This window comes from Acipenser ruthenus, chromosome 28 (genome assembly GCF_902713425.1).
Source record: "Acipenser ruthenus chromosome 28, fAciRut3.2 maternal haplotype, whole genome shotgun sequence".
Taxonomy (NCBI): Eukaryota; Metazoa; Chordata; class Actinopteri; order Acipenseriformes; family Acipenseridae; genus Acipenser; species Acipenser ruthenus.
Window position 1 is genome coordinate 4,151,994 of NC_081216.1, and position 13,784 is coordinate 4,165,777.

Sequence of the window (13,784 nt, forward strand, 5' to 3'; positions counted from 1 at the left end):
TGCTGTAGTTATCGCAACTTTCCATTAATACGCTTGAGGGAGTATATCGTCCACATTAAGGCAATAAATGTGCTGTTGTGCAAAAAATGAGAGTGTATCAAAGGAATGAGAGTGTATCAAAAAGGAATGAGAGTGTATCAAAAAGAAACCACAGCAATGGCAAATTGCTTCTATAAAGTTAGGCTCTATTGTGTAAGTTAAGATATTAACTACGTGCACCAGGGGTACAGTGCTGCGGCGTCGTCAGCGAGCGCCGACCCCTCACTTCTCTGGCAGGGAGAGCACCGCTTCCGTACCTCACGTGTGGAATATTTAACTGTTCTGCTCCTATTAATATATAGAGATAGGTATACATGTGCATAATCCATACATATAAGCAAAGAATACAATAGCGGTAAAAAAAAAACCTTGAGCGATAAATCATGAAAAAGTTTGAATATAGCGTGCCTCTGGTCTAGAGTAATGAGTAAGAGAGTTGAAAGGAACTCGGATCAACGCTGTGCTGAGGTGTCAGCGTTTTACAATTACATGTAATAGTGGAACTGTTCTTATTTTTAGACCGATATATGCACTGTACAAAAACAACGAAAAGACAACTCCATTATATATCATTTTCTTTATAGGAAACTATTTTTTTCTGTCTTCCATCATCCAGCCATGTCCAATATCCAAATAAAGACTGATCAAAGGAAGGTACATTTGGTGACTGTTTTTGGGGGACCGGACGGCGCAGTATGTTAGGTCTATCTGTCATGGCTATAAGATGAAAAGATAGGTTCGCCATATGACTATTAAACAATTAGATTGTTTTGCTGGTCACTGCCTAATTGCTGTGCCCATAGTTTTTTTTTTTTTTTTTTTTTTTTAAATTTATTTTACATAATGGCATATATTATTTCAATATCAATAAATTAATATTGTGTTAAGGCGGTACATTTAATAATTCTGGTTTCTAAAACTGGTATGGAATTTCACCTCTGATGTACTTGTTGGGGAAATTAAACTTTGAAAGTCGTCTTGGTGAAATGGGGAACCGCGATCAACACACTTTCCATAAGAGTGACACCATTATTATTTTTAATAGTCTCTATCAACCTATTTTTCTTAGGGAATACAAATAAAGATGAACAGTCTCGCCAGATTTCTGGCAGGTGCGTGGTATAGCACCGGAACCTCCAAACCACAAATGTTGACAAACGACAGCACTGCAAATCCACTGTTCAAATGTCGATGGCAAATGTTTGAAATGAATATCTTAAATAAACGTTTTCTATGAGACTATAATGTTCATTACCCCCCCCCCCCCCCCCCCCCCCTTACCACGTTCCTTACATACAAATATTATTTGGAACTCCCCGAATTCCCACGATTAAAAAAAACGCTTTCTTGATTCATTGACGTCTAGAAAGGTTTTCATTTTCTATTGTGTTTTTATTTTATTTCCGATGATTAATTTATTTTAAAGAGCGCTAAAATATTGATATGTGTGTGTGTGTGTGTGTGTACATTCCAACATTTGTTTTCTATCTTACTTACCCCCTCATCACATCACATATTTTAGATATCGCTTTTCCATGTTGGTCTGCAGTGCTATTAAGAAGGCATATATGCAGGGCTGGTGGCTTCTGTGGTATATGATGTAGTCCCGTGCACAAAATACTGTTGGATAATTTTGTTCTCTCAAAAGGCTGTAAGGGTCATTCTTTGCTATAGGGGTACCAAAACGTTGACCATGTTATAAAAGCAAAAATATATGTATTAACAAAACGACTTTTAAACAATACCTATGGATTACAATATATCAGTGACAGAAGAAAATACACGTAAATGTTGTAAAATGAATACATATTCCAAATGTTTTGACTTTCAAACAATCCTTTTAGCTCAAATATCTTCTTTCACGTCATCATTTTGAAAGATGCTCACATCTGAAAGTGTACCATGGTAAATGTGCAGCGATTTTACAGTTTTCCAAAGCTTTTTCTATACTGCATTTGCCACAGTTTATCCTGGTTTACCATGTTTTTAATACATATATTTTTAAAAGGACTATGGTTTGAATATCATTTAAAAAATGTGTTATTTGTAAAATGATCTTTGCCTACCTCAATTCTATTGACCAGATTGTTTGTATGTTGCATTGGACTTTTCTTTATACCTATATTCTAGAGAATGATGCATAATTGCTTTCTCCTCATTTGAAGAACATACGAACATAAGAAAGTTTACAAACAAGAGGAGGCCATTCAGCCCATCTTGCTTGTTTGCTTAATAGTAGCTTATTGATCCCAGAATCTCATCAAGCAGCTTCTTGAAGGATCCCAGTGTGTCAGCTTCAACAACATTACTGGGGAGTTGGTTCCAGACCCTCACAATTCTTTGTGTAAAAAAGTGCCTCCTATATTCTGTTCTGAATGCCCCTTTATCTAATCTCCATTTGTGACCCCTGGTCCTTGTTTCTTTTTTCAGGTCGAAGAAGTCCCCTGGGTCGACATTGTCAATACCTTTTAGAATTTTGAATGCTTGAATCAGATCACCGTATAGTCTTCTTTGTTCAAGACTGAATAGATTCAATTCTTTTAGCCTGTCTGCATACAACATGCCTTTTAAACCCGGGATAATTCTGGTCGCTCTTCTTTGCACTCTTTCTAGAGTAGCAATATCCTTTATGTAACGAGGTGACCAGAACTGAACACAATATTCCAAATGAAGTCTTACTGATGCATTGTAAAGTTTTAACATTACTTCCCTTGATTTAAATTCAACACTTTTCACAATATATCTGAGCATCTTGTTGGCCTTTTTTTATAGCTTCATACAATTGGTACAAGATATAACATTATACATTATTTCACATTATACAGATATCACATTATTTTTACATCCATCCATCCATCCATCCATCCATCCATCCATTATCATTAACCGCTTACAGGGTTGCGGTGAGCCGAAGCCTAACCCGGCATACAAAGGGCGCAAGGCGAGACTACACCCTGGACGGGACGCCAGTCCATCGCAGGGCACCACACACACACACTCACACAGAGGGCAATTTAGAGTGACCAATCAACCTGGACAGCATGTGTTTGGATTCTGGGAGGAAACCGGAGTACCTGGAGAAAACCCACACGAACACAGGGAGAACATGCAAACTCCACACAGACAGTACCCTAGGCCGGATTCGAACCTAGGACCCTGGCGCTGTGAGGCAGCAGCGCTAACCACTACGCCACCGTGCCACCCATTTTTACATACAATTACCCATTTATACAGTTGGGATTTTACTGGAGCAATCTAGGTAAAGTACCTTGCTCAAGGATACAACAGCAGTGTCCCCCACCTGGGATTGAACCCACGACCCTCCGGTCAAGAGTCCAGAGCCCTAACCACTACTCCACATTGCTGCCTTGGTCCTAGGTCTTTCTCATGATATTTATAATGCACATTTTTATTGCCTGTGTGAAGTACCTTACACTTTTCCCTATTAAATGTCATTTGCCATGTGTCTGCCCAGTTCTGAATGCTGTCGAGATCATTTTGAATGACCTTTGCTGCTGCAACAGTGTTTGCCACTCCTCCTATTTTTTGTGTCGCCTGCAAATTTAACACGTTTGCTTACTATAGCAGAATCTAAATCATTAATGTAGATTAGGAATAGCAGATGACCTAATATTGATCCCTGTAGTACACCACTGGTTTCCTCGCCCCATTTTGAGGTTTCTTCTCTAATCAGTACTGTTTTCTACATGTTAATCATTCCCTAATTCATGTGCATGCATTTCTTTGCTTTGCAATTATTCATTGTCGATGTTGCATCCTCAAAAAAATCGGTTAGTTAGACACGATTAGTTAGTTAGACACGATCTCCCTTTCCTAAAACCATGCTGACTGTCTCCCAGGATAAGCTACTAACAACCAAACGAGCAAGATGGGCTGAATGTCCTCCTCTCGTTTGTAAACTTTCTTATGTTCTTATGTTCTTATTTTATTTGTGGTCAAGTTAAAACAATCAAACAATTAATATTGGTGGTTATATAGAGAGTAGTTTGAAAAGATTCTAAAAAATATATAGCAGAACTAAAATAATGTAATATAATTGACATTACTTATTTTTCAACTAATATCAACATGATAGAAATTCACTCCAGAAAATATCTCTGTTATTATTATTATTATTATTATTATTATTATTATTATTATTATTATTAATAATAATAATAATAATAATAATAATAATAATAATAATAATAATAATAATAATAATAATAATAATAATAAATAATAATAATAATAATATCTTTGCAAAACAGTTTTACAAAGGTGTACTTAAGGGTTAGTTATAGTGTCAAGAAAACGCTACACTTCAATGTAACAAATGTGCAGTCAGCGTATAGTTGTCTTTTGATCGTTCGCCTTTTTATTAAAAAAATTCTACCTAGCTCTAGTATATACACTTTACCGTTCCTTAAAACCATCTGTCTGTATTTAATATAAAACGAATTATTCCATGTGGAGCAAAATGTAACTTTACAAAACATGCACTTTCTCAAAATAGTTAGCAGTTTTTGATGAGCGTCCTCGCGCTTAAAGATAAACAAAACCTGGGCATGCGCAGTACAGGATGAAAACAGTCTGGGCATGCGCATTACGCAAAGTAGAAATATTTGATAGATAGAATAAATTGATGTGACACCGGTACTGTAATTTATTTTCTTAAACAATTTAATTATAGGTTATGTTTGTAACCAATTCCTTGAAGCAACAAATAACAGATCTGTTGTTCTTAACAGTCTCTGAATCCACACAAATTGTGTGTTTTTCTCGTTAATACAGGACGCTATTAGTTAAACACAAACGCAAATTTTAAAATGTATAAAAGTTTATTAATTTATTATACAAAAGCAACATGGTATAAAAATAAAACACATCTTCAAACATAAATAATTGAATAAATAGATACAATGAATATTTAAATAAATAGGCAGCACTGGTAGGTTACATTTTAAAATGCCGTAACAGCAGTTGAATTTAAATAATTTAACATTTTAACAAATACAAATCGCTGCGTCAATAAGTACAATAACATTTTTCAGTCATTTTAGTGTATTTCCGCTTTGTCCATGAGCAGCTGAACTTGGGTTAAACTGTTTACTGCTTCTTTTCTTACAATTTCCCAAGCACAAAAACGATAGGTTGCGGATGCAACCCCGGTTCCCTGAAAGAGAAAATAACCATCAAGGTATGGGATATTGCCGTCAGGCAGTAGCGATTGGCTGAGCTTTTATAGCAAAGCTGCCGATACCTCCTTGGGAGCTTACTATACGCAGCGCGCAGAGACTCACTTCCTCTTTTGCTCTTCAGGCCGTGAAGGCTTCTGAAGCGACCACGCGGCTTGATGGTTATTTTCTCTTTCAGGGAACCGGGGTTGCATCCGCAACCTATCGTTCCCTTTCAAGTCGAAAATAACCATCAAGGTAATGGAACAGTGTACCCAAGCCGTCGCGAGGGAGGATTCTCGGCAGTAGGACAGACTTACGTCATAACGCAACTGCGTAGGCAGAACATCTAGGCATATGCGGAGCTGCGCCTCAGCGTCTATGCTCGTAATGACACCTGTCTTAAAGGTGGAACAGTCAACACCATGCTATCAACCACTCTATACGTCCGCATCCTGAGGCGTCGTAGAGTGTAAAACAGATGCTCCAAACAGTGGAGCAGAGGAATCCAGTACATTTAACCTGTAAAACCTCATGAAAGTATGCGGCGTAGCCCAACTGGCTGCCGCGCAAATATCAGACACCGGCACCCCTCGAAAGAGGGCCCAGGATGTCGCCATACCCCTGGTAGAATGCGCCTTCAACTGCCCTGGTGGTGGAAGGCCTGCAGATTCATACGCTAATTTAATAGCATCCACTATCCAGTGGGAAAGGCGCTGTTTAGACAGCGGCTGACCCAAAGATCTAGAACCATGGCATATGAACAACTGTTCTGTCTGCCTCACAGTCTTTGTACGGTCCATATAACACCTCAATGCCCTCACGGGGCAGAGCATGTGTAACCGCTCTTCCTCTGGGGAAGAAAAAGGAGGAGGATGGAACGCCATCAACTCGACTGACTGGTTCATGTGGAACGGGGATATAACCTTTGGTAAAAAGGCCGGATTAGGGCGCATGGAGACCTTAGAACCGTCTCCTGCAAAACGAGTACAAGAAGGATGCACTGAAAGTGCATGTAACTCGCTCACGCGTTTTGCTGATACCACAGCCAGCAAAAAAGCTGTCTTAATAGATATGAGCTTCATATCCACGCTGTGGAGAGGCTCAAACGGTGCCTTGGTAAGGGCTTCTAGCACCACATCAAGGCTCCACGACGGTAAACTGGTCGTTCTTGGAGGCCGCAAGCGTCTTGCACCTTTCAGAAACTGAGATGCCAAAAAATGGCAACCAGGTGATAACCCGTCAATGCGTACATGACAAACCGAAATGGCGGCTAAATACACTTTAAGTGTAGAAGGAGATTTCCCTTCATCCAGCAGTTTCTGTAGAAACTGCAATATTACTGCCATAGGACAGGAGACTGGGTCGTGGCTCTCAGCCAGACACCAACTCTGAAACAGCTGCCACTTATACGCATACTGCGACCTAGTAGAGGGCGCTCTCGCACTCTGGATGGTCGATATAACTGCAGTCGAAAGCCCTAAGGCTGACAGGCGCTCCCGCTCAGGGGCCAAGCCCACAACTGCATGAGTTTGGGGTTCGGATGCCAAAGCTGTCCTTGAGCTTGGGACAACAAGTCCGCTCGCAAAGGGAGTTCCCTCGGGCGACCGTGCAGTAACTGCACTAGACTCGGGAACCATATTCTCCGAGGCCACCGAGGAGCGATCAGAATCACTGTCGCTCGCTCTACCCTGACCTTCTCCAAGAAGGCGGGGAGCATCGGAATCGGTGGAAAGGCATACTGGAGCCCTGGCGGCCATTCGTGAGCCAGTGCATCCACCCCCAGGGGGCTGTCGAGGTCCTTCACCGAGAACCATAGAGGACAGTGCGTGGTCTCTCGCGAAGCGAAGAGATCGACCTGCGCTGTGCCGAACCATTCCCAGATGCGCTCCACCACTTGAGGGTGGAGACGCCATTCGCCCGCAAGAGGACCTCCTCTGGACAGGAGATCCGCTGCGTAATTGACTCTGCCCGGCAGATGAACTGCACGCAGAGAGGCTAAACGCGGTTGAGCCCAGAGCAACAGCCGCATTACCATCTGGTGAAGACTGGGGGACCGCAATCCGCCCTGGCGATTGATATACGCCACTACTGTGGTGTTGTCTGACCGCACTAACACGTGCTTGTCTAGAAGCACTGGCAAGAAGTGCCGGAGGGCGAGGTCCACCGCTCTGAGCTCCAGAGCGTTGATGTGGGCTGACCTCCAGGGTCCTGACCACACTCCACGGGTCCCTGTCCCGTTCCAGACTGCTCCCCAACCGTGGTTGGAAGCGTCGGTCGTGATGACCTGCCTTCTGAAAATGGGACCCAAGCGTACGCCTTGGCGGAGGTTTGACGGAACTCTCCACCAGCGTAGCGCTTCCCAGCAGGCTCGGGATACCCTTAGCCTGCGGTGTTTGTCTCTCCGCGGATGCAACGCGAAGGCATTGAACCAGGCCTGCAGAGGTCTCTGGTGTAGTAAGCCCAAAGGAAGGGCTTGTGAGGCGGCAGCCATCAACCCCAGCATGCGCTGACACAGCTCCATGCTGACTGTTTGTCTCAACCTGAATAGGGAAAGACACCGCTCTATTGAGGCAACTCTTTGTGTCGACAGGGTCGCTTCCATGGACACTGAGTCCAGATGCAGACCCAAGAACTCGGTCTGTTGGCTCGGCACTAGGCGGCTCTTTTCTGAATTGATCTTCAGACCTAGCCGCCGAAGATGGTCTGTAACCATCACTGTGTGCTGTGCCACCTGCTCCTTTGACTGCGCGCAGACGAGCCAGTCGTCCAGATAATTCAGCAGTCGGACACCTTGAGCCCGCAAGGGAGCTAGAATGGCATCCATACATTTCGAAAAGGTTCGAGGAGCTAGTGACAGGCCGAACGGAAGGACACAAAACTCGTATACCCTGCTCTGGAATGCGAAACGCAGATACTTCCTGTGACCCGGGCAGATGGGAACGTGAAAGTACGCATCTGTCAGGTCCACGGTGGTGAACCAGTCGCCGTGTCGGACTGACTGGATGATGTGCCTGTGCGTAAGCATCCTGAACGATAACACCCGCAGGTATTTGTTCAGTACTCGCAGATCTAAAATAGGACGGAGCCCGCCGTCCTTCTTGGGCACCAGGAAGTATTTGGAATAGAACCCCTGGTCGATCAGAGCAGGGTCTACTTGTTGAATGGCACGCTTGCTGAGCAATGCTTGTATTTCCACATTCAGAGCTGAGGACTGAACCGAGTCCTTCACTGCAGTTACGACCACCCCCCGAAAGGGAGGAGGTTTTAACTGGAACTGAAGGGTGTACCCGGTGGATATAGTTTTGTGCACCCAGATGTCGTTGGTGCATTGTTGCCAGAACTGGAGCTGGGAGACAGTGTAGGGGAGGGTTAACAGCTGCCTGGTGTTCTCAGGGCTGTTTGGGCTGGGCTCGTTCGCGAGGGGCCTGGCCAGAGCCCCGAGGGCGTGGCTTGGCACCACCTCTAGGGCGCCACCCTCCGCGCTGCGGTCTTGAAAAAGGAGGTTGACCGCGCGCTGCTGTGCTTGAGGGAGAGGTCTTAGTCCCCCCTGGCCGTGGAGACGCAATGCTCCTGCCCTGAGCCCGCGCGTTGAGCTGGGCCAGCTTCACCAGCAGTTGACTGACAGTCCCCAACTCGCTTCTGAGGGCCGCCGAAGGGCACTCAGGCAGGTCTTTAATTAATGCCGCTTGGTAGACCGTCAGCAAGCTGGCCACATTAGAGAGCTTGACCGCCTCTGTGGCCGCAGCGTACCCCTTCTTGAGGTGTACCTCAGTGGTCCTGCACTGCTTATTGGGGCATGCAGGATCTTTCGTCAGCCCCGATAGTGTTGGCGTCTTCACCAACGCGGCGAACGCAGCGTCCACAGGTGGGAAGGACGCCAACCCAGCCTCACTTGCCCCTTGCATGTTAAAGGCCGAGGCCTTGCGAGAAGTCGCCGGGGCAGAGGCCGGAGCCCCCCAGGTGGACTGTACCTCCTTAATAAAGTCCGGGAATGCCGGAAGCATCCTGGACTGACTGGACTGGGCTGAAGGCGACTCAAACAAGGAGCGCCGAGGCGGCTCCGCCATCGGCCACTCGACGCCCAAGTGGCGGGTTGCTCTGTCCACCACAGACCACGTAGGGTCATTGGTGTCCAGCACGTGGAGCTTGTCCTCAGAGTGCTGGGAGGCTACCTCAGCCTCTGTACTGTCCCCCTCTAGGATGTCAGATGCGTCTCTAGACAGCGCATCGATATCCCACTCCCCTTGAGACTGCACTGGAGGAGCGACGACCGGTGCAGGTTGTGGAGGGGCCACTGGCTGACTAGCAATGGGCCCAGTCGGTTGTCCTGGGACTGGAGGCACCACATTTGCTAAGGACATGAGGATGGACTGCTGCCCCATCATAACCTCCATGAATTGGGACATTTTGGAGGTTAGCTCTGCCACCCCCGACCTGTCTCTGTATCGCCTGTCCCGACGAGGGGAACGAGAGCGTGCTCTCCGTCGAGGCGATCTGGAGTGCGACCTAGACTCCCGACGGGGGCGTACCCTACGAGGGGAGGGGCTGCGCTCCCGAGCGCGTCTGGTGGGGGACCTCTGACCAGCCGTTAGCTGGGAGGACGGGCTCCTGGAGAGCTGCAGCCGCCCTGGCGGCGTCGCCGTAGATGACGGCGGGGCAGAAATGGTGTGGGACGATCCAGTGGAAGGAGAGCGCCCACCCACTGCTTTCTTCGCCCTTTGGCGGAGGGTGCGTGTCTGGAAACCAGCACAAAGATGGCAAAAAGCCCTATCCGCCAACGCGGATGCGGCGTGCTCTGGCCCCAGACACGCCACACAGTCCTCATGGGGATCGCTCGCTGGCAATTTTGCCTGGCAGGTGACGCAACGGTGGAACCCGGACATGGTTGCCGAAGCGTGGACGTGCCCTGGTCGTAAAGGCGTCGATGCGCCAAGCGTCGAGCACCGAAGCGTCGAGCGTTGAGGTGCGTGCACCGAGCGTCAAGGCGTCGAAGCGCCGAGCGTCGAGGTGCGTGCACCGAGCGAGCGCCGAAGTGCGTGCACCGAGCGTCGAGGTGCGTGCACCGAGCGTCAAGGCGTCGAAGCGCCGAGCGTCGAGGTGCGTGCACCGAGCGTCGAGCGTCGAGGTGCGTGCACCGAGCGTCGAGCGTCGAGCGTCGAGGTGCGTGCACCGAGCGTCAAGGCGTCGATGCGCCGAAGCGTCGAGGTGCGTGCACCGAGCGTCGAGGTGCGTGCACCGAGCGTCGAGGTGCGTGCACCGAGCGTCGAGGCGCCGACGCGCCGAGCGCCGAAGCGTCGAGAGTCGAGGTGCGTGCACCGAGCGTCGAGCGCCGAAGCGTCGAGCGGCGAGGTGCGTGCACCGAGCGTCGAGGCGTCGACGCGCCGAAGCGTCGAGCGTCGAGGTGCGTGCACCGAGCGTCGAGGCGTCGACGCGCCGAGCGCCGAGCGCCGAAGCGTCGAGGTGCGTGCACCGAGCGTCGAGCGCCGAAGCGTCGAGCGTCGAGGTGCGTGCACCGAGCGTCGAGGCGTCGACGCGCCGAGCGTCGAGCGCCGAAGCGTCGAGCGTCGAGGTGCGTGCACCGAGCGTCGATGCGCCGAAGTCCCCAAGCGCAGACGCGCTAGCACCAAGCGCTGATGCGCTGCACAAAGCGCCGAAGCGCTGCACCAAGTGGCAAAGTGCCGACACCAAGCGCCTAAGCGCAGCACGCCGGAGCGTGAGTACCGAGCGTAGAACGCTAGCACAGACGCCTAAGCGTCAGCTGACCCGCAGAGCGGAGACGCTATGTGCTGGTACAGTGTCTTATGCTGTGCACTACTTACCTGCTGGTGCTGGGGATAGAGGCTTAGTGGTCGTCTTCCTCTGTGTAGTGAATGGGATTTTTTTTTTTTTTTTTTTCGCTGCAGCAGTACTGCTGGTGGTGATTATGTGACTGGGACACAGTATATGTGGGCACAGTACAACTACCACGCGGTTTTTTTTTTTTTTTTTTTACCGCAGGCAGTACGTGGGAGACAGCAGAGCAGGCTCCACACACACGCGGTCTAGCCAAGGCAAGACCGGGGCTGCAGACACGCGCGCGGCCAAGGCCAACGCAACGTGCGTCACAAATATATACAATACACACAGAAAAATATATATTTTAATACAACCCAAAACACAACACAATAATCAAAATTAATTAATAAAGGAAAGACGGGAGACCACGAGAAACGCGATGCAAGCAAAGCGTGAAGGAAATATATAAAATATATAAAAATATACACAATATATAAAATCCTTAAATAATAATAATAACGACTCCGAAGAGTGTAACTGAAATAAACTCGGAGAAGGGGCAAAAACCAGCTTCTCAAGCTTTAAGCTTTTTGAGTACAGTCAGCTACAGGCTCTAATACCTACCGCTACCAATGCTGAAGACAAAAGAGAGTGAGTCTCTGCGCGCTGCGTATAGTAAGCTCCCAAGGGGGTGGGCTTACGTGGCAGCTCGCGCAGAGGCCTATCGGCAGCTTTGCTATAAAAGCTCAGCCAATCGCTACTGCCTGACGGCAATATCCCATACCTTGATGGTTATTTTCGACTTGAAAGGGAACTGTAGTCCTGAAAATGAACAAGGAAAACATATTCAACAAACAGTTAACAAAGCGAGCTTAATATGTAATATTAAATATGTATTTATCAACGAACATACAGACGTAGAAAATTCAGAAGCTTAGAAACTTTGGATAATCCGTTTATACCTGCTATATAGCCCACTGTCAAAACAAATATTACACTTGAAGAAAACACGTTAGTCCCTGTTACACACATGGTTATACTGTTTTAAAGTATTACATGAAAGTATGCTGTGCCCGAGAATATAAAAATACATTCATCCTCACCTTGTCTTTTAAAATATTTTCCAGTTTCTCAAAATACGCCTTTAGCACCAGGTGGCTGCCTTGTGGCTCTCCATCTCCGACCTGCACCTGCACAGATTAGTAAGAAGTCTGATTTAATAATAATAGTACTTAAAAAAAAGTACTTTAAAAAAGAAATCCATCATACAGTGTCTTAATTCCGTTTACAAAGATGTATTTGATGTACAACTCACTTATATAAACTTATATATAGTTTACGAAGTCTACAGTAATTGTAATAAACGTGCTTGTTTAAAAAAGGGGGATTAGAAATATACGGCCACAGACAAACGCCGAAAGTCTCCCTCTGGCAAATCATTTGAATTCACTTCTAACTGCAGACTGTCTCAGCCGCATCGCGATTTACACACTTGATATTCTGTTTTCTGGTAATATACTGTACTTACACATTGTTTTACTCTTTGAATCTGGCGATGAAGGATGTTATGAAAGATATCCAGATTAGTCTTATTCCAAGTTGCAGGCTTCTGCCCACTCAGGAAAATGATGTTGACGTGATTGAGTGCTTCATAAACCGTCATCTTGATGTCTTCAATCTATAGACACAACATGAAACATAAAAAATGTGCAAGAAATAAATACATATATAGCCTATATATAGATCTAATACATGACAACCATCAAAAAGTGTGTATATATATATATATATTGTATATCAAAAAGTGTGTATGTATTCTCTATTCGACAGTAGATATATGTCAGCCTTGTACACTAAGCCCTACATACCTTTGAGTCCCCTGTAATCTCATAGGCATCCAGCGGCACTGCAATCGCTACGTTCTCTTTTTTGCATTGCTCAGGAAAATTGCCTCCCTGTACACAAATAATCAAAAATAAATATCAGTTAAATAAACTTAAAGTAAACCATTAACTGTTCGACAAGTGAATGAATGACCAAGTTCTCGAACGGTCTGTTTATCTTATTTCCATCTTACCAGGTCGATCAGTTGTTGTTTGTGTATTTGAGTCAGGTGTCCGAGCATCCTGCACGTCGTTGGCATTGAGAAAGTCGGCGACCAGAGGCACAGCACGATGCAGCACACAACAAAGACGTTTTCAAAAGCCATTCTGTGATCAGCTCTGGTATGACTAACCTGAAATACAAGAAAAATATACAATTAAATATGTGAAACAGTGCATAAATTACAATACACAATTCAAAATCTCACCAACATGTTACATTAGAATATCTTAAAAGGCACTTACTTCAGTAGGATGTTCAGATGTGTTTCGAAGAATGTTATGCTTCTTAAATTCATGCTGCTGCTGTATTTAAAGGACGAAATCAAAAACGAATAGTATTAAAAAAATTACAGAGAATGATGAAGTTTCGGTTTCGTGTCACTGTCTAAGACGAAGCTGTTGCACGTTTAAACTGCTGTAGTTATCGTAACTTTCCATTAATACGCTTGAGGGTGTATATCGTCCACATTAAGGCAATAAATGTGCTGTTGTGCAAAAAATGAGAGTGTATCAAAGGAATGAGAGTGTATCAAAAAGGAATGAGAGTGTATCAAAAAGAAACCACAGCAATGGCAAATTGCTTCTATAAAGTTAGGCTCTATTGTGTAAGTTAAGATATTAACTACATGCACCAGGGGTACAGTGCTGCGGCGTCGTCAGCGAGCGCCGACCCCTCACTTCTCTG

At 46.0% G+C, this 13,784-nt stretch overlaps 1 protein-coding gene across 1 annotated transcript; it reads right to left on the reverse strand.

The window, feature by feature from the left end:
- Positions 1–5,098: 5,098 nt before the first annotated feature.
- On the reverse strand, positions 5,099–13,203 carry LOC131702006 (interferon a3-like). Its single transcript, XM_059003343.1, has 5 exons — positions 13,072–13,203; positions 12,863–12,949; positions 12,523–12,672; positions 12,098–12,184; positions 5,099–5,215 (listed from the first exon to the last, which is right to left on the reverse strand). Exons 1-5 carry the CDS (start codon positions 13,201–13,203, stop codon positions 5,099–5,101), a joined length of 573 nt encoding a protein of 190 aa, XP_058859326.1.
- Positions 13,204–13,784: the final 581 nt, after the last annotated feature.

Coding starts and splice junctions, on each gene's coding strand:
- LOC131702006 (XM_059003343.1), bottom strand. CDS start 13,203: ATGGCTTTTGAAAACGTCTTTGTTGTGTGCTGCATCGTGCTGTGCCTC. Junction 12,673..12,862: donor AGATTACAGGGGACTCAAAG/GTATGTAGGGCT, acceptor TTGTGTCTATAG/ATTGAAGACATCAAGATGAC. Junction 5,216..12,097: donor AAAATATTTTAAAAGACAAG/GTGAGGATGAAT, acceptor TTTCTCTTTCAG/GGAACCGGGGTTGCATCCGC.